Consider the following 20,047-nt stretch of genomic DNA (forward strand, 5'->3'; position numbering starts at 1 on the left):
AACTTCCCGTCAACCAGCCCTTACCTTCCCTTGCGGGCTCGGAACTTTCGTTCACCCTTTGTGTCGCATACTATACAACTCACGCCCATCACGTGCTAGGATCTCAGCTCTGATATCACGTCTCCAGTTTATAAGCAACATCGACCTTCCCTTACATTTACAGTGTACTGAAATACATGCAAGACATATACTCAGCACTCAGCAGCATCTCCACAAACCGAAGCCAAACAATTTATTTTTATTTTTTTATTTTGGTTCTGCTAAACCTTGCCAAACAAACATAAACAGGGAGAGGAGGTACAACGAGAAAAAACTTAAACCTCGTCAAAGACGTTATTATTCCAATAGATTGAGCTGAGCAAAACAGAAAACTTAGAAATGTAGCGTCACATCCTCAAGAGAGTTCCCATTCAAGCAATTGCTTGAGCAGGATTAAGCACGTTTTTAACTCTACTCAACAGCTTCTCCTCAGTGGTGGAGTGCAAATAGTGAGAGACCCTATCTTTCTCTTTTTTCAAACATTCCTCGGCCTTCGTCGCATACTCTTCTTGATTCCGGGTATAATAACCCGCTGTATCGTTCAAAAACGGCGTTTCGAAATCATTGACATAATATACCATATTCTGTGTTTCATCCTTGTTCCCAAGGTCGACAAAATCTCTAAAATATTCTTGACCAAAGTTTGATCGATTTCTTCTCCGTCGCGCTCTTGATTAATCAACGAGATAACAGCATTTTTAACTCGAACTTTAATCTCCTCATAGACAATTCTACGGAAGCAGCCAAACCCAACGTCTTTTAACGATGCAAATGAGTTCCGAGGAATATTGTAGGTACACATTTCATCTTCCGCCACGTGCCCACAAAGACACACGTGGAGGACATGCGGCTAAGGGCATCAAGATATGATATCACGCGTGGACAGCCAAGAGTCACTTTATCCTATCCCTAGAAAGATCTAAGATTTACGGATGGGGATAGTCAGACTGACGCAGACAAGACAGGGGCAGAGGACAGCTGTCTACCGCGGACAGACATCTCAACTACCCGCATTAAATACCCTCAAACAGCATACGTGTCAGAAAAATTAGGAATCGCTATAATTGAAAGAGCTGACAATTAAATAAACTAGTTTGTCGCCCGTGCATGTGTTCATTGATTTTGGAATATCAAATGCGCTTTTTATACTATATAATATATAATATCATAAAAAGGAGTAACAAATCAGTGAGTATGGTACTCTATTTATAAATAAAAAAATCAATAAGATGATGGCTAAAGTAATAAAAGGGAATTAGTCATTTCTATCCCAAATTTGTGGGCCGATATACATTCGTGACCCGTTTTTTTCAAAACTTATAAAACTGCCCTGCCGTTTAAAGTTACCGGTCAAAGGTGGTTGAGAAGTGGGGACTAGCTGAGCTGTCAGTTGAAGGTACAGGTGTTGTGCGGGTGTTAATATCTAGTAAATGAAAAAAGACGCATACAACCTTCCTTCTTTGTTTCAACTCTATCGAGTATGTGAAGATCAGAAGAAAGATTTCGTTGTTAGAGAAGATGGTGGGAGAGCAGAGAGAACAATCTGATTTGAGAAGATTACAAGCATGAATTTAGGATATATCCCAAACTAATTCAACTGATGTATCCTTATCAAGAAATTTCGCGCCACAAATTGGTTAGGGTTTCTCTCAAATTTTTGTTACTCTATCAGTATTAAAGAACCAAGATCTAAGTTTGTTTTCTATGCCTAAACCAGTTGATAGAGGGTATTTTCTAGTGAAAACCTAAGTAATTTCTAGCGTGTAATTTCTGTCTTTTTGAAGAAATGGGGAAGAAGATAATGGTTGATGAAGGATTAATGAACAAGAACACTGCCGCAACTCCGAGAAGGTATATTTTCACGAACTTAACTCTGTTTCTCTTCTTTGTTGTTATGAAATTTGGGTTTTTTGTTTAGTATAGGGTTTAAATTTAAAGATTTTCAAATCGATTTGAAAATTAGGGTTTTCCAATTTATGAATTTTTGCAATTAGGTCTGTATAGTTGGTTATGAGTTGTTCCTGAAATGGTATATATTCTGTTGTTGAACATGATATGTGTTTTGCTACTGAAATGGATTAATGGTACTTTGTGGGTATGTTATCAGTCTGAAATTGTTATTAGGTTCGCAAAAATGATTTTGTCAGGTTTGAGAACATCTGTTTTATTAGCCTGCTTGTTGTATGTGAACTGTGGTTTTACTAGTTCGATCGAAAATAGTCTTTAAAGAATCCATCTAATTTTATGAAAGGTTTAAAGATGATTTTGATTAGAAAGTTATATTCTTATATTTGTGTGGTTGTAGTAGAAGGGGTTTCTGAGACTACATCTCATTAATGAGTTCCTGAAATTGAATCTTCTTTTTGTCATCCTTTTGTCTCTAGATTTATGGGTGTTTCTGAGATTACATCTCATTACTTAGAGCATTATACTTGGTTTTTGATAATATATAGATGTTTATTTTGGTATTGGTATGTTGCATCATGTTTAAGAATTACGAGATTGGTTTTTATTCAAGTGTTTTACAAGCATTTTCACCAAAAAAATTGCAGTGGTATAGCCAGGGTCTCTTAAACTAGTATTGACTGATACTTACGAGATTGAGAAAGTTGACTGATCATATATGTTATACTCATTTTCTGCTGAAGTTTTGCGTTCAGGCACTTGTGTATCTGTTTTGTTTAGTTATTTTAGCATTTTTGTTTATGAATTTTATCGTACATATCTGTTATAACTTAATAACTTATTATGAAAATTCTCTTGCAGTCACATGGAACTTGATTCTGGACATATAGTTACAAATAGTTGGAAACAGGCCCAAGCAAATAACAGGTTAGATGTTTCTTCTGTCATGTTCTGTTAGTCAAGATGATATGCTTTTATTTAATTAGTAAACTGATTAATTTCAATGTATTGACGTTAATTTTTAGAGAGATATGTCTACCCCTCATGATTCTATTACCATTTTGCATGATTTTTAATGATATTTTGTCGTGTTAAACCATGCTTTACCTAATTCTTAGAACCTGTTGTCAAAGTGATCATATTCTGTTCTAAAATTCGTTTTTTAGCATATGATGAATATCTGATAGTGGTAATGTGAGTTTGCACATGTATCCGAGTTTGCTGGTAATGTGTGTAGCACTTCATATCAATGACCGGCATGTTCACATTTGAACAAAGATTTCTGTGGTGTGTTGGCTTGTAGTTTTATTTTGTTTCGTACTTTCATCTTGATCACTTTGCTGTGTTACTGTTTAATGCTTCAGATAAAAAGTATCTTTCTTAGCTAATAATTGCTTTGGTGCATATATTTTTGTTTAATTTGTTAGATGGCTAGGCAGTTAAAATCTAGCCCACTGTGAGCTGCTATTTAGTTTTCCTCTTACCACAGTTTAGTTTCTTTCCTATTGGTGTATGTGCCTATGCTTAATGTCTCCCTCTGTTTCATCTTCCTACATTTTTAATCAGTCTTTTGTCTAAGCATATCAAAAGAGAGATTACTTCCATGATACAGTATATTCTTTTCACTGGCCCTGTTATTGGTCTATTGCTTACAGTTTGATTGTTTGTCTGCTAGTGTGATAATATGATGTATGTTGGTGATAAAAAAAAAATTTAGCATATGATGAATATATTTTAGTGATAATGCTCTTTTGTTATGTAACAGGGATTCAACACCTCAGAAAGGTCCAAGGGTAACTTTATCTCACAGGAAAAGCCCGAGGCTGATTGAAAAAGCTAAAAAGATAGTTGGTGTTAATTTAGCAAAGATGGTTCTGGATTTTGAGAACTATGTTGAGGAGCCGACACAGGCTAGTAGTCAGGGCATTGTGAATCTAGATGATGATTCACTAGGCACTGAATTCTGGAAATCAGCGGTGGATAAAGTAGATGTTGTTGAAGAAGCTGTCAATGCGACTAAGGAATCAGTGTTGCACCTTCAGAATCTTAATGCAGATGATTGTCACCCGGAAGACCAACCATGGAGACAACCACTCAAATACAGTGAGGGTGAAGATGATGCAGATTGGAAGGAGTTTTTACACAATTTTAGTATGAAAAGCAGTGCTGGTAAGGATAGTGAGGAAGACGATGAAGGTAATGTTCATATTTTGAAATTTTAGAAATCATCGATTATGTTATGTTTACAATTTGATATTAATGTGTATTTGTATATGCCTCTGAACATGTAGATGATCATTATGACCAGTTGTTGGAGACGGATGATGAAGTTGAAGGTAGTGTTGGTTTCTCTTTTAAAATTGGTTTTTATAATGATATAATGATACCCGATGTGTTAATTACTTTTTCCTTGTTGATTGTCATGACTTGCAGTTGTCAAAGAAGTTAAGGAACCACTGATTGATTTTGAGATTGAAAAGGGTAAAGGGAAGGAAATTTCTAATGGATCGGAAGATGATTATGGTCCTGAAATGGTTGGTAGGCCATTACCTAATCATGAAGTTAGAGTGGTTGATAATGGGCAACATTGGTTTGATGACAGTGATTTTAAAGATTTCCTTGTTGCTGCTGATTCAGTGGATAATGAGTTATTCCCTGAACCAGAAAATGAAGTACAAGTTGTAGTTGATGACAGAATTGATGAGAGGATGGAATTTCCAGACAAGACCGCTTTTAAGAAACATCTCAGAAAATACTGTGTATCTACTAGGACAGAATGCAGGTTTAGTAAGAGTGATAATATTAGAATCAAGGTTGTGTGTAAAGGCTTTGGAGATCCCATTCTATGTCCGTGGTATATATCTTCAAGGAGGATCCCTGGTGAGGCGACTTGGAGCATAAGAGATTTCCACTTGCACCATACTTGTATTGGGGATCCTTATGGGAGGAATTCATGTGCAAATCCAGAATTTGTAGATCAACATGTGATCAACAAGCTAAGGGAGTCACATGGAAAGAATGTACCTAAACCTTCTGATATTGCTGCCGAGTTTTGGACAAGCCACAACACCTTGATCCCGTATCACGTTGCATGGAAGGCTAGAAACAATATGTTGGAGAGGATAAACGGAAGCTTTGATGAGAGTTTTAGACTCATACCAAGTCTGTGTGAAATGATCAAAAGGACTAATCCCGGATCAATTTCTACTTTCACTTACGGAAGGTAATATTATTTCTTTAATTGTTCGTAAAATTGATTAGTTTGAGTTCTGGTTTTAAAACTTTCCTTGTTTCTTCCTGCAGAGACAATCGCTTTGAATCTGTGACCATATCTTTTGATGCCCCAATGAGGGGTTTTATAAATGGTTGTAGAAATGTGGTTGGGCTGGATGGTTGTCACCTGAAGGGAAAGTATGGTTGTTGTCTACTATCTGCCACTGCTCTTGATGGGCATTATGGATTGGTTCCTTTGTGTATCATGGTTTGTAGAAACGAGTGTGCGGAGAACTGGTTCTTATTCTTGAATAATCTCAAGCATAGATTGGCTGATCATCCCGTTGAGCCAATCAACTTCATATTTGATAGACAGAAGGGTTTGAGAGACGCTGTCCAAACGTTGTTCCCTACTTCACCACATAGGTTCTGCTTCAGGTTACAAACTAACCTCCAACCTGATCATTTTATTGTTACAAAATACATAAAGTATGTTCTATATTCATGGCAGGCACATGTATGCAAACTTCAAAATGCACTACAAGGGATCTAAACTACACACACTATTCTGGAATGCTGCTAGAGCTTATAAGCCTAAACACTTTCAGGTTTGTTTTAGTCCGTAAATGAAATGAGTGACATTTTTTATTCTTAGAAAGTAAAATTCTTGTAACACTAAATATGTTTCAACTGTAGGCACACATGGATAGTATGATGTCAGAGAATGTTAGTGCTTGTCAGTATTTGATGGGCGAGGATCCTAAAAGCTGGTGCAGGGGTTTTTTGACCACAAGAGCGCTTGTGAACACTTGAGTAACAACTTTTCTGAAAGTTTCAATAACATGATAACCAACATTAGGAGAGAGGAGAAAAACCTGTCTGCAAGCTAGTTTTGATGTATGACAGCTGGTGATGGGGTTGTTTTACAAGAGAAGAAATGCTTGTGTTTGATGGGATTCTGGGGATTTGGTTCCTACTGCCAAAAAAATTATTGAGAAGAAGATGTTAAGAACAGGGGAATATAAGGTAGAAGGAGGGTGCTGGCAAGCTTTATGAAGTCACAAGCATACATAATACAATATTCACTGTTGACCTTGAGAAACATACTTGCAGCTGCATGCAATGGAAGCTGAGAGGTTTCCCCTGTCAACACGCAGTCTGTGCTCTGCAGCAAATCAGGCCCAATTGGGTTGAGTAAGTGTGTAGAACACATGTAGTTTTATCTATGATTCTTTTTTTATTACCAATATGTGAAATGTTAAACATTTTTTTTTCTTGTGTGCATTTTTATAGGTATTGTGCCAGATACTACTCAGTGGATAACTACAGGACCACCTATGCCCCTGATATGGTGCCATTGGAAGGGCCTGAGGACTGGGATGAGGTTTTTTCCTAACTCTCAACTATTCATGTTTACTTGTCCTTAATTGGATCTGATTTATGTGTGCACTATGAACTTAGACAACCTTTTACATTACATTATTAGGTTTACCTTAAATATCTGTGTGTATCTACTTAAAAGTACAATTTTGATACATGAATTCAAAGTACTCTTTGAAATATCTGAACTCAATTCTTGTATGAACCCTGTACCTAGCTACTTAATGGATTTTAGTGTTTGGAAGCCGGATTCCAGACCCTGCAGTAACATATATAGTGAAAATATTTAGGATGTTTAATTTTTGCGGCGGCTAAGTAATCATTTTAAGTATTTTCATTCATTCTTTGTTTTTTTTGCTATGTCTATTACTTGGGAAGATTATTGTACACCTATTACTTACTAGGTTGTTGATCTCTTTATGCAATATTAACTTCCTTTGTTCTTCTCTTATACAGACAAGAACAACTATTGTTCCTCAATTGCTCATTAGGAAACCAGGACAGGAAGAACAGAAGGAAGGCCTATAATGAGACCCTATCCGAGAAGAAAGTCAGGTGCTGCAGCAAATGCAAGCTGCCTGGTCACAACAAGACAACTTGTCCTGGTGGTGCAATTGGCTCTAATACAAATATAAATAGGTCTACATCTGAAGAAGGCGGACTGGCATTTCAATCCCAATCATCATCACAAGCTGGAAGTGTTGGTGGTTCTATGCCTGCAACGAAGAAGCCAAGAAAAGCTACGACTCAGCAGTAGTGTTCACTGAAGATTTACTTGAAACTAGTTTTGATTAGGATGTCTTTTGTTTGCTTTCAAGTGAGACCTATGAAACTTCCTGCATTTGCTCTGTTTATTTGGTTATGTTTTAGTTTAGCTTTTACTTTGTATGGATATTAGCTACCTCCCAGAGATATTGTTTTTGGATGTTTTGAGTATTGGATCTTTGATTCAATGTTATCAATAAATGGCAGTATTAGTGTCATTAGCTTGCCTTGCTCTGTTTTTACGATTTTATGGTTCTTCTGTCTGGTTTCTAACAGGTGAACAAGACAAAGTTTTTCGATGAGATCTTCTGAAGAAGCGAGGAAACAAGTTTAACTGAAGGGTATATTGGACATCTTAGGTCACCATAAATTTGCCACATGTCAGTTAACACCAGTTAACTTGTAACTGGATGGAATCTTTGTAACGGGACTACTTTGTAAGTTATCAAAAAAACGGAATTATTTTGTAAACAACTTTAGAAAATGGGACATGTCTTTTGTTTGCTTTCAAGTGAGACCTATGAAACTTCCTGCATTTGCTCTGTTTATTTGGTTATGTTTTAGTTTAGCTTTTACTTTGTTTGGATATTAGCTACCTCCCAGAGATATTGTTTTTGGATGTTTTGAGTATTGGATATTTGATTCAATGTTATCAATAAATGGTAGTATTAGTGTCATTAGCTTGCCTTGCTCTGTTTTTACGATTTTATGGTTCTTCTGTTTGGTTTCTAACAGGTGAACAAGACAAAGTTTTTCGATGAGATCTCCTGAAGAAACGAGGAAACAAGTTTAACTGAAGGGTATATTGGGCATCTTAGGTCACCCTAAATCTGCCACATGTCAGTTAACACCAGTTAACTTGTAACTGGATGGAATCTTTGTAACAGGACTACTTTGTAAGTTATCAAAAAAACAGAATTATTTTGTAAACAACTTTAGAAAATGGGACATATCTGTAAATGACCCTAACTTATTTGATATGTAGGAAAATAAAATGAATAATTTCTAGCAAAAATAAATAAATAAAATGAACAAAAAAAAGTCCAAAACAAATATAAACCCCAAGAGAAACAATGCAGTGAAAAATTATTTGCAGTGTCTCCATTATGTTTCGCATTAGAACTAAATTTGCACTTGAATAATTCTCCTCGTCTCCAATTCTTTTATGTATTTTTGCTAGAGATGTTTTCTCTATTGTCCTGGACTTTGTGATTCTAATTTCTGTGTGTTTGTCCTTTTTTTTTCCAGATCTCGCAAATGGAAATATGCGTATAATATTATTTCCGACCGTTAAAAATATCACAGATGTTCATCTAAAGATCAAACAACTTCATTCTTTATATAGTTTTATATTTATTTTCGCAGAATCGTTGATAGAAACAAAAATTGTTTAGTTTAACTATTCATGCTTGTTAAGAAATTCTTTGGTCACTGATCACCCTACAACATTTATTTAAATATGCATATTCTTCACCTGGTAGACGGGATATGTGAGTTTATGCTGTGAACACATTCATTTGATGTATAAAGAAACTTAGAATCTAGAAATCACTTCTGAAATAGCTGGAAATTTATCAACTAATATAAGAAATTTATAGAAGCAATACGCTATAGAAAGAATTAAGCACTGAAGATATCACAATCCTAACGCAATACTCTTTATAAAAAATCTGTCCACATGACGGCAAAAATTGCTAGTCTAATGCAAGTTGCTAAATATATCTCTGTAAACAAATGAGTATGGTCCTCGTCACATTCTTTTCTTTCTCATCAACCATAATTTTCAGTCTTTCCCGGCTATTTGTCCTTGATACTGCAACGTAAAGTTGACCATGAGAGAAAATTGGTTTTGGAAGATAGATCCCACATGATTCATACTATGACCTTGGATTTTGTGTATAGTCATTGCAAAGAAAACTTTAATCGGAAACTGCACGGTCCTCAAAATAAAAGGTAGATTTGACTCTGTTGGATGTAGTAAGATTGATGTTCTCTGCGCCTCTATTTTATTCATTCGTATCTTGGAAACAACCAACCTGGTGCCGTTGCAGAGCCCAAATCTTGATTTAAATTTCTCAAAACCATTACTGGTATACCAACCTTTAAAGGAAGCACATCCCGAAACCTTCATACTGTTTAGATATTCCTGAGTGAACACTATTTCAGCCGTGTTAAAATTATGCGACAATGGACTCACTGAATCCGAGCTAAGAAAAGTGTATTCTTCACCTTGAATCTTGATATCATATGATCATTTATCTCTTGAACTTCAACTATATCGTTCATTGAAGTTAATTAAGATGCACTTTTCCGTATCTTCGTATTTATGTATCAGATCAGGATAAGTGTTCTCATTAATCGAGCCAAAAGAATCTCCATTAGACTAAATTAATAAGTCATCGGAAGCCACTATCCATGTTGGCTCTTCATGTTCTTCAAGTGCCACTCCTGGTAATTTTCCATCCCCAAGTTGCAAAACTCGTTCATTGGATGCTAATATGGCATGTTTCTGTTCATCAGCCTCATGTTCCCTATTAACTGGGATACCTTAAAATGTTTCCAGAGATTTGACCTACTGATTGAAGCATCAACTATTGATTCTCTACCACCATGAGGTATCACTGGTAATATCTGCCGAAATCACCTCCATGTAAGAGTTTTTGCCTCCATATACCTTTTTGTTTTTGTTTTTACTTGAATTCATCAAATTCCTCACTGTATGCTCTAGAACCTCAACTGCATACCTATGTTTCTTGGTGCTTCATCCCGGATGATAACATCAGCTGCACATATCAATGCTTCCAGTTGAGTGTTTTCGCTCAGATCACATGTTGAATTCTCTTTCAAAAGAAATTAGAGTTTTGAACCGTAAATGTTGTCCTTACACTAGGTAACAGAGGCGAAGCTATGCTATAACTCGCAACTGCTAACACTACCTTGGACCGTGCATGAAGACCAGATATTATTGTACTCCAGAGAGATGTGTTTTAGTGCCACCGCTACCATATATAGATAAACAAAATCCCACCTTCTTGTTTTTTTATCGATTGCATGACAACCGTATATACCCCTTCCTGTACCAAGTCCAAACCCTCTCTCAACACATCGTGCCCAGCCTTTAGTTTGTCCGTATCATAATCCAGTTCCTCATAAATCATTAGAAATTCCCAGAGGGTCCTGTTATTCCTTGCCATAATTGTCTCTATGTCAAGCAAGGGAAGTTTTTCAATTCCCCATTTTTAAATTTCAACTTAGTCATATCGTGTCTCTTTCTTAGCACGTAAGGAATATCTTCCGAGTATATCTTCCATTTTCCTCCAGAATATATCTCTTTGGTTCTGTCACCTCATAGAAGAACGACAACATTAAAAACATCTCAGGAAGGAACTACTTGCAGAAAATCCGAAAAACATGAGCACTCACAATATATACTAACTGGTCAAATTAAAGTAGATATATGTTGCTCAATCATGTTTAGGCGTTTAATAGTGTTTCTGCTGATAGTTTATCAAATAGCTCTCTCCTATATATATATGCTCACCTCTACCACAATCGCTGCATGGACATATTTTTTCTTGATTCCAACTGCAAAAAATCAAACAAAACCAACATTAGCACTAAAACGCCAATAAAGAAATTAAGAAATTTTTCAACTTCTAACGACTAAAGAGAGAAACCTTTAAAACCATAAAAATAAAAACATTTCTACGACCAAAAAAAAAAAAAAAAAAAACACCCAATCAAACCCTAGGTTAAATGATCTAATTGTTTTTATATTTATCTGCCTCTTTCCATAGTCTAAACGAATATCAAGAATCCATAATTTGATAAAAATTAAAAATACGTAAAGCCCATGAACCTATAAAATAGAGTAAAAGCGATATTGACCACCAAAAATCTTCCTCATTCGGTATCACATCCATACCTAAATAATAAGCAAAAAATTATTTCCAAATTATGTGCATATATACTGTCTGTGTCATGTTTACATGAGAACAAACAACGCAATTATGGAATATACTTTGAAAATCTCAGGAAGTTTCAAAAAAAAAATGATTGCCAGTCGTATAGGATATGTATGTACAGCTTTTGTTGTAAGAACGACAAATTTCTCTTTAATGGTTATATCCTCCTTCGACTCTCTTCAGGTACAGTTGGAACACCGTAGTACTTGATGCAGTAGTCTACGAAAGATCTTGACATCTGCCAATTTTCCTTCTTCATCAAAAATTTCCCACACCAGGTACTACATCCGCAGTACTCGGCATATGATTTCAATGTGGAACTCGACAATCATCCTCAACTTACTTATTCTCCATTGAAGTTTTTGCAACTTTGTTTTTATTAAGCAACTGGATACAACTTACTTGAGCGAATAAGTTATGGTGATGACACAACTGGAAACCTTTTCACTCTTATCTTTCTGATAATCTACAGCTTTTGTAGACTGCTTTAAAAGCAGAGCTACATGAAGCAATTAAAGGTTGTTTGGATCAGATAGGAACTCAATTCCTGAAAGATAACCTTTATCTACATCCACTTTTTGCATTGGGATTTCAACTTCAAGTTTGTGTGCATGAGAATTTTAGTATCCGGTGGAATTTCTCTGACATTGTAACAGTAGTCTCCTTTATTATACTCAGTCATGACTCATGAGGATCTCCTTGTTCCTTGGCATCAAAAAAATCTCGAGCAGAGAAATATGCAAGTGTCAAGGAAGGCAATGCTACATATTTTTTAGGCTTAAAATGAAAAATATGAAAGTACCTCTTTTGAGGAATGAAGGGAGTATAACTTATAACCTCACGAAAAACCGTACTGCACAAATTTCAAGTTCTCGTAAAAATAAATAATCTATTCTTCAATAATCACATGAAAAATCTAAAGACAAAGGGTAAAAAAGGATTAGGCGTTATGGGAAAGAAATCTTGTCAATTTGCACTTGTTTAGTAGTTTAGGTAAAGAACTGTCAATGAAATAAATTGTCCCTATTGCTGCAGGAGGGAGTGGTGACCAAAAATTATTATCTAAACATGTCAGCAAAAGAAGCATATAGATCGTACATATTGGCATATAATTCACACTCTACGAAGGAAATCTTCAATGTTCACAAACTCGACCTACAGGTACACTATCTAGTATTTACTATTTAGGAATGCTCGAGCTTCATTTGTTGTGTGCTTCCTGTTAGTTTTTATATTGATTCTGAAATTTGTTCATTTACAAAGAAGAGGAATCACCAACAACTGCTAAAAAAATCATGATAAACCTATTTAAATCATCGGAAAATACCAAAAAAAAAATTAAAAAAAAAACATGACATGATTGAGATAACTACTCAATCTGCTTTAAAAAAAATTAACCTCACCGTGTGATTATATTGCATCGCCACATAGCTCCAAAAGATGCAGTATCACTACTCATAACTTTTCTCATTGCCGGAGCCATTAACAAAAAGAAAGATCAGATAATAAAACCCTAAATTAAGAGGGAAAAAAAACACGATTTAAATATTCAACCTCACCTTTTGATTATATCGCATCGCCACAGAGCTCCAAAAGAATCGATATCACTGCTCATAACCTCACTCATTACCGCATCTGTAACTGTAAACTGATTACATGCAACAAAACAGCAAAAAAGAAAGATCAGATAACCAACATCAGGAAAAAAAAACGCAATAGCAACAGAAATCAGCAATGTGCAAACAATGAGATTCAGCCCTTCCTTGTGCTTTTAATAAGGATCAATCAAGCCCAACATGCCATTAGATAAAAAAAAAAATTTAGGAAAATAATATCAATTAGTATCTTATTATCATTTACAACCTTGTGATAATTTTGGAATAACTATTACATTTTTGGATAATATGCTTCGAAATAAAATAAAATGGATATTCATATTAACTGGCTGAAACATTTTTGTTTAAAAAATATTGACCATATCCTTCGCGTCTAGAAATACAACCTTTCCTTTTTTTGACATTTTTTTTATTTGGAACGAATAAGAAAATAATTATTGAATTTGTTTTGTTTTGTACCTTTCTACTTTGTCCTCTCATTCTCTATGTTTTACTTCAAATCATATTCAATTGCCTCATATTTTAAACGATTTTGTATAATTATGTTCAATTATCTCATGATTTTAACGATTTTGTATTTTGAATTTTGGACAGGATGACATTTTTTGGGGACACAAAATACGGTTTTTGGGTAAGTATCCACAACTTTATGTATTTTGATTTAAGTTTCAACTATTCAATTATTTTTTTTGTTTTGATTAATTGTAATTATAATTGTAAATAGTTTAATATTAATATTTTGGAAATTTAATTATGGTTAGTTTAATCAAAAGAAGTGTAATTGGACATTGGACATTTTCATTGTTAAATTTTATGATTGATTTAATATTGTGATGAAATCATGATGAATTGTGGTGAATCTTAATATTAGATTTAATTTTATTTTATAAGATTTAGCTGTCATATTTTTTAACTTATTTTTGGCAATTTTATAAGATGTTGTTAGATTTAGCTGTTTTAGGTAGAAAAAATTCTCAATTATGATTGGTCAAAAAATATATCGTGGGACGAAATATTCTCTCAACTTTTATTGGCTGAAATTTAAAATGGTGGGCCAGAATCAACCAGAAACTCCGATTAACCACGTCGCTCGATAAAAACTTTATTTCTATATAGAGAATGTGTTGAAACTTTAACCACGTCGCTCATGCGATGCACGGGTCTGCTTCTCGCATATAAAATATTTGATGCATATTTTAAAATTTATTTCAATAAAAATAATATCGACAGATTTGGCTAAGTTATCGTTGTTTTGAGCTTCAACAACGTAATAATGATTTCTATTTGAGCCAAGATAATGATCCTATTTTAAATAGTATATACGTCATCCTTTTGTGGTAAGATATATTGGTATCAGAAGGTCGCATAACTTACCTGACACCGAATGACATATTATTACAACTTTCTTAGCCTAAATGATGTGTACTTCTTCTGGCCCGTGGTGATGAACTTATTATCTAATGCCCGTATCAATTGGCCATAAGTTCAAGTCATTGCGACTTGCCCTTCACCTAAACATGCACTTTATTACCTGAAATGAAATTAAATGGGGAAGGGTAAAAGGAGACAATTAATTCAAATACATCTGGAAAATAGTGCAAGAAAAAAAATTCAACCTCCCATCTCATTCTAAGAAATCTTCGCCGACCCTTTTTAGCATTTTTACTTTATATCTTTTATACATACCATCTTAGTGGTACAGTTACTTGATGTTAGGTTCCTATGGGTTCCGTAGTATGTATGTACTGCTTTTTCGTTAAAACTTCTGTTAGAAAGCAGAACTTTAACATTTTAATGGTCTAATTAATTTTCCTGGAGTTAAGAGACACATGTGATACATACACCAATTGACAATTTTACTTTTGGAGTCGCCCAGGTTAGTGATAATGTCATTATATTGTACTCTCAGATGGAACAGCCAAGGGAATGGCTAAAGAAGCTCCAATATATAGAGGATCCTTGTCCTAAAGGCATTGATGTTTCGTCCAAAGCGAGATGGTCAAAAGATTCATGTGGTGGAAGTACAAAAATATGGATGTCAAAATGTAAAACCGATATCCACTATGTAGTTTTGGATGGTGAATTTTATTTGATATTCTTAATCTTATGCCGTATGTACATCAATTAGCAAGAGCCTTAATTTTAACCAAAATAGTGAAGATTAGATTTTTAGATCGTGATCAGGTTCATGCATTGATGCATATTGCATACCATCACTATAACGTTCCTATTAGCCACGAAAAATATCGAACTTAAAATTGATTTTCTATTTATTGCACTATTAGAATGATCAAGACCCAGCTTTATTCATCGACAATAGCCATAATTATAATGATCAAAGCCCACTTTTAATTGTCGACAACGGTGGATTTTGAAAGCCTGAACTTTTTAATGCCAGAAATTGTGGTTTCCATGGTTTTGTTAGGTCAGATTTAAGTATCGCTGGTATCCAACAGTATAAAGCTATCTATGCCCTCGAGCCCTTGCTTAACTTTTCAAATTTATATAAAGCAACAATGATTTTGATCGATTTGAATGACGAATAACACTTGCTTGAGTTTATTGTTAAGGTTAGGTCCACATTAAGCGATCATAATATTACTTATCAATAATCCAAAGCGATCAGAAATATATATTTTTATTGATCGCTGTTTCATTTCAATTTTTGGATAACAAAACCCTAATATCGAAACATTGATCAATAAAAATATATATTTATGGATGTATATACTTGTGCAAAAATATTTCCGGATGGAAGATTCCATGAGCAGCATGAATCATAGTGTTTCCAAATCCACAAACAAAATCTAGAAGGAAACCGTGTATTTACATAATAAATAGTATATCTGGATTGAAGATTCCATGAGTTGCACATCCAATCCTTAATTTTTCCTTACGATAATGAAACCAATATTAATTATAAACTCATCCCTTCAATTGGTTAACTTGAAGAATCAACTACACATACAGATCCCACGGTATTTAGCATTTCTATTTGAATGCTACTGATGTATAATTTCTTGGCAAGCAATAATATGTCATGTTCAAATAACTTAACCAAATGCTCTAAAGACTTCCCTGGCAACACAATAAACAGTTAATACATAATACCAATACGGGGGACAAAGAGCTAGAGATAGGAAATCAACTTTCGTACATGACGATCTTTGGTGTTTGCTTCTCTTCCCTTGAAAAATTCTATCATATAGGACTCCTATTTCTTTCCATATATGTACTCATTATACTTGTCGCTTGCCGGAAGCTGGAAGCAGGTTCCACACTTGAATATATATGCATACCACAGATCACCAATGACTACACCACTTGATTCAGATATTTTGCCACATTAGCAAATATTTAGAACAAAAACACAAATACTTGTGAATACTTAGTACAGACAGTAAAAGAGATGATATTATAACGGATCAAGTGGAGGTGATAAGTTTGCCAAAGTTAATCCCAGCGATAATTGTGGAGGTGCTTTTCAAGCAATTGCAAGCAGCTGACGGTCAAGAGTGGTCTGAGGCTCTGAGCATGCAGCTGCAAGGAGAGACTCGACAACTGCAGGATAACAAAGTTAAATAGCAGCGCCTGTCAAGTAGCCAAGGCATGTCTTGGCAGTTACCATTCCACATATAATTTGCGCGCACCTTCAGATGTCTAAGGTGCCATCTTTGTTTCATTAAGAAATAAGAAGAAAAAGAAAAGATATTAGATCAAACCTTTATTGTTTGGTTGCAGTTAGGGTTTTGTGTTGTAATTTTATTAATACAACTTCATTCACGGATTATTTTTTTTTCAAGACGTTGAATATCCAGACAACCTCTTAACAACATTATTCAAAAAGAAAATCAAAAATTCAAAAAATTTAATAAATTGTAGAGCCACCGATTGCACTTTATGTTTGTCGTCCAAATGATCTCACCCAAGATTATAACAAGATGAGAAGTTATTTGTATCAGTACTTGCAATACGAAGTAAACAAAAACAAAATACAGTAGATTACCATCTTTGCCTAGAGAAAAAACATTTGTGATCTTCGTACTGATAAGGAATTTCCTGGGTAAATAGTTCTTGGATCAGGACTTGTTGACAATAACACCTTATCTGTTAAGACGTTCGCAAATGGCCAAGAATTTCAAGAAAAAAAAAAAGCTTCCAAATACTAAAAAAAAAAAAATCCAAGCAGAAAGAACATACCGCAATAGCATCAACTACACTGTATGAGGGAGAACACTTGCAAAAACAAACTATAAAAAATAAAAATAAAATACCAATCAACTGCACGTACCTGCAACAAACTGTAAACACAGATCAGACGACCAAAAAAAACAAAATAAAGCCCCAAACAGAAGAAAGAAAGAGCTCCCAAATACAAAAATAAATTAACATCCAGCAGGAAGAACATATTTTTAGCATAATTTATGCTAAATATGTCTTTTTCCCCAATCATCACTTTTAAGTTCTAAGCTCCAAAGCATTGGGAAGCTTCACATTAAGAGCATCTCCAATCGATCCAATAGATGAATACAAACAACCTCACAGTTATGAGTTACTGGAGGGGAAAATATGAGCAAGAAATGAGAAGTTAAGAAATATGAGCAACATGCAACCAAACATCGTGGAGGGGAAAATATGGAGTCTTGAGATTTACCTCGATAAGCGCCACGAAGTTACCTATACAAAAATAAAAAGTGAAAATATACAAATCACAATCGTATAATCACAATCAGTAATAAATTAAACAAAAACAATATTACCATGATCAATAATAATTTCAGCGTCAACACGATCAATAATATAAGTGAAAAAAGAATATTCACATGAATGGATGAGCCGATTTATACCTTGATATTACTTGACCCATGCTCCATCAAAACATGTACAACAGGTGCATGAGCAATACCTGCAAAACAAAGAATGAAATTAGATCAGACAAAAGGAAAAAAAAATCGAAAAAACAAAATCGCAAAAGAACCTGGCAGTCGGATTTTGGCATTTGTATGAATGCTTTATATAGACACTAAATTCATAAATTCCATAAAAGAAAAGACTATGTCATGGTAATAATATTATTTAATACCTAAAAACATTTATAGTTCTAATTTCTTTTAGGATATGCGTATTTATTTTTGTCCAAAATATGTTAAGTATTCACAGTAATATAATTAATATTTATTATTTTTAGAATTAGGAATTTTAAGAATATTGGTTATGGAAATTCTTTTTATTGATAGCAACCATTAACATTTGAATATCTTTTTTCGGAAAAGAAATTCTTTTGTTATATTTTTACCTAATTTAAATTTTATTTTGGATAGTCTGTTTTAGAAAATATAAAAGTAGCACTTTTTGGCAACATAAGCACGTTTTGATTCAAAAATAAAATAAATTTTCTTCATTTAACAAAAACAAAATCGAAAAAGACTATTCTAGATGTTTCTTTTTTTAGAAAAAAGAAAGAATAATTAAGGAATGAACGATTTGAAGAAAAAAAAATACTATAGAAAGCAATTAATTCTTGTTTAATACATCTATTTCGATTTGATTTCTTGTTTTTAATGTTCTTTTCAAATGCTCTCAATCTTGTACTAACAATTTCTCTTTTTATTGTTGGATAGGACTCGTTATTAACTTATTCACAAAAGAGGAAGAATCAATAGTGAACAACAACAATGGGCCACTAATAGTTCGGCAAGGATGTTTAGAAAAAATTAATTTGTTATTTCCTTCTAATAAGGTATTTTCTATTAATCGATGTTCTAAAATTTTCTTTTAACCAGGTTCATGCTTATGATTTTGTAGGTATTTAATACCAATAGAAAGTGTCATTGCTAGCATTTTTTTTACCCGTAATTTTGGAGATGTAATTGGGGGGATTTTATTACAAAAACTGTAAATGGATATTGGACATTGGTTTATTTTATTTTTTTTATATGATTGATATTTTTTATGATTGATCTAATTTTACGATGAAATCACGATGAACATTGCATATTTATTTTATTTTATTTTATTTTATCATGATGAAATCATTTTTTTTTTGTAATGTTAAGTTTGTTTTTATTTATTTTTTTGATATGTTTCTTAGATTAAATAAGATTTCATAATTTTAGGAAATTATTTTCTATAATGTGATTGGTCAAATAATATTCTGTGGGTCTAAAAGATTCTTCTTAAATTTTATTGGCTGAAATTTTAAATGGTGGGGCCAGAATCAACCAGAAGCTCCGGTTAACCACGTCGCTCGAAAAAACTCTATTTCTATATAGAGAATAAATAAAATGCTAACAATGATATACATATAGTAGTAATTTGAGCAAAGCAAAGGAAAATGAAGAACAGTAAATTTCGAAAAATGGCGTCACATCAAGAGATCATTGGTTCCTTTTCATGCACTTGTTTGAGCAGGATTAAGCACATCTTGAACAACCTTCAATAACTTTTCCTCGGTACTGGAGTGCAAATAGTGAGAGACCCTGTCTTTCTCCTTTTTCAAACATTCCTCAGCCTTTACGGTATAGTCTTCTAGAATCCAATTTGAAACGCTCCTGGTATAATAATCCACTGTGTCATTCAAAAACGCCGTTTCGAAACCATCGACCTAACATTCCATTTTTGTGTGTCCTCGTCGTTCCCAAGGTCAACAAAAATCTCTAAAACTTTTTTGAGCAAAGTTTGGTCGGTTTTTTCTCCATCGCGCTCTTGATTAATCAGCGAGATAACAACATGCTTAACATGAACTTTCATCTCGACTATTGTACGAAAGCAACCAAACCCAGCATCCTTTAACGATGGAAGTGATTTTCTCACAACATAATTGCGATCGAGATAATGGAAAACTCGAGAAATCTTTGTTACCAGAACCTTATGATTAGCCCACCTATTTACGAGTTCTTGCAACATAGATACATCATCACGTTTTTCTTGAATAGCTGGTAAAACTTTAGAAATCAAATAATCATTAAAAACGCCTTGGTACCTTTTGTAAAGCTCTTCAGAATAATAAGTAGGAGGAGACCCCATATTGTAAACTGTTGTGTACATCTTCATCCTAATTTTCGCGTCCATTGGCGATTCAGGGACACCTTCAATAATATTAATCAGCTTTGTAATCCCCATCTGCACTTCCGCGCATCCTTCTTCCAGCTGATCTAGCGCCAT

At 34.1% G+C, this 20,047-nt stretch overlaps 2 protein-coding genes across 2 annotated transcripts; one reads left to right on the plus strand and one right to left on the minus strand.

The window, feature by feature from the left end:
• The first annotated feature begins 1,695 nt into the window (after nt 1–1,695).
• Nucleotides 1,696–7,520, plus strand: LOC113306340. The gene is made up of 10 exons (XM_026555288.1): nt 1,696–1,890; nt 2,806–2,871; nt 3,710–4,140; nt 4,236–4,280; nt 4,378–5,167; nt 5,248–5,595; nt 5,669–5,765; nt 6,271–6,351; nt 6,451–6,541; nt 6,994–7,520. The coding sequence occupies exons 1-8, from the start codon at nt 1,826–1,828 to the stop codon at nt 6,349–6,351; spliced, it is 1,923 nt and encodes a 640-aa protein (XP_026411073.1). The 5' UTR covers nt 1,696–1,825; the 3' UTR covers nt 6,451–6,541; nt 6,994–7,520.
• An 8,847-nt stretch (nt 7,521–16,367) lies between these two features.
• Nucleotides 16,368–20,047, minus strand: LOC113306341 (cullin-1-like). Its single transcript, XM_026555289.1, has 5 exons — nt 19,488–20,047; nt 19,283–19,434; nt 17,731–17,789; nt 17,175–17,184; nt 16,368–16,444 (listed from the first exon to the last, which is right to left on the minus strand). The coding sequence occupies exons 1-5, from the start codon at nt 20,045–20,047 to the stop codon at nt 16,368–16,370; spliced, it is 858 nt and encodes a 285-aa protein (XP_026411074.1).

The sequence above is a fragment of the Papaver somniferum genome, chromosome 8 (genome assembly GCF_003573695.1).
Source record: "Papaver somniferum cultivar HN1 chromosome 8, ASM357369v1, whole genome shotgun sequence".
NCBI classification, from domain to species: Eukaryota; Viridiplantae; Streptophyta; class Magnoliopsida; order Ranunculales; family Papaveraceae; genus Papaver; species Papaver somniferum.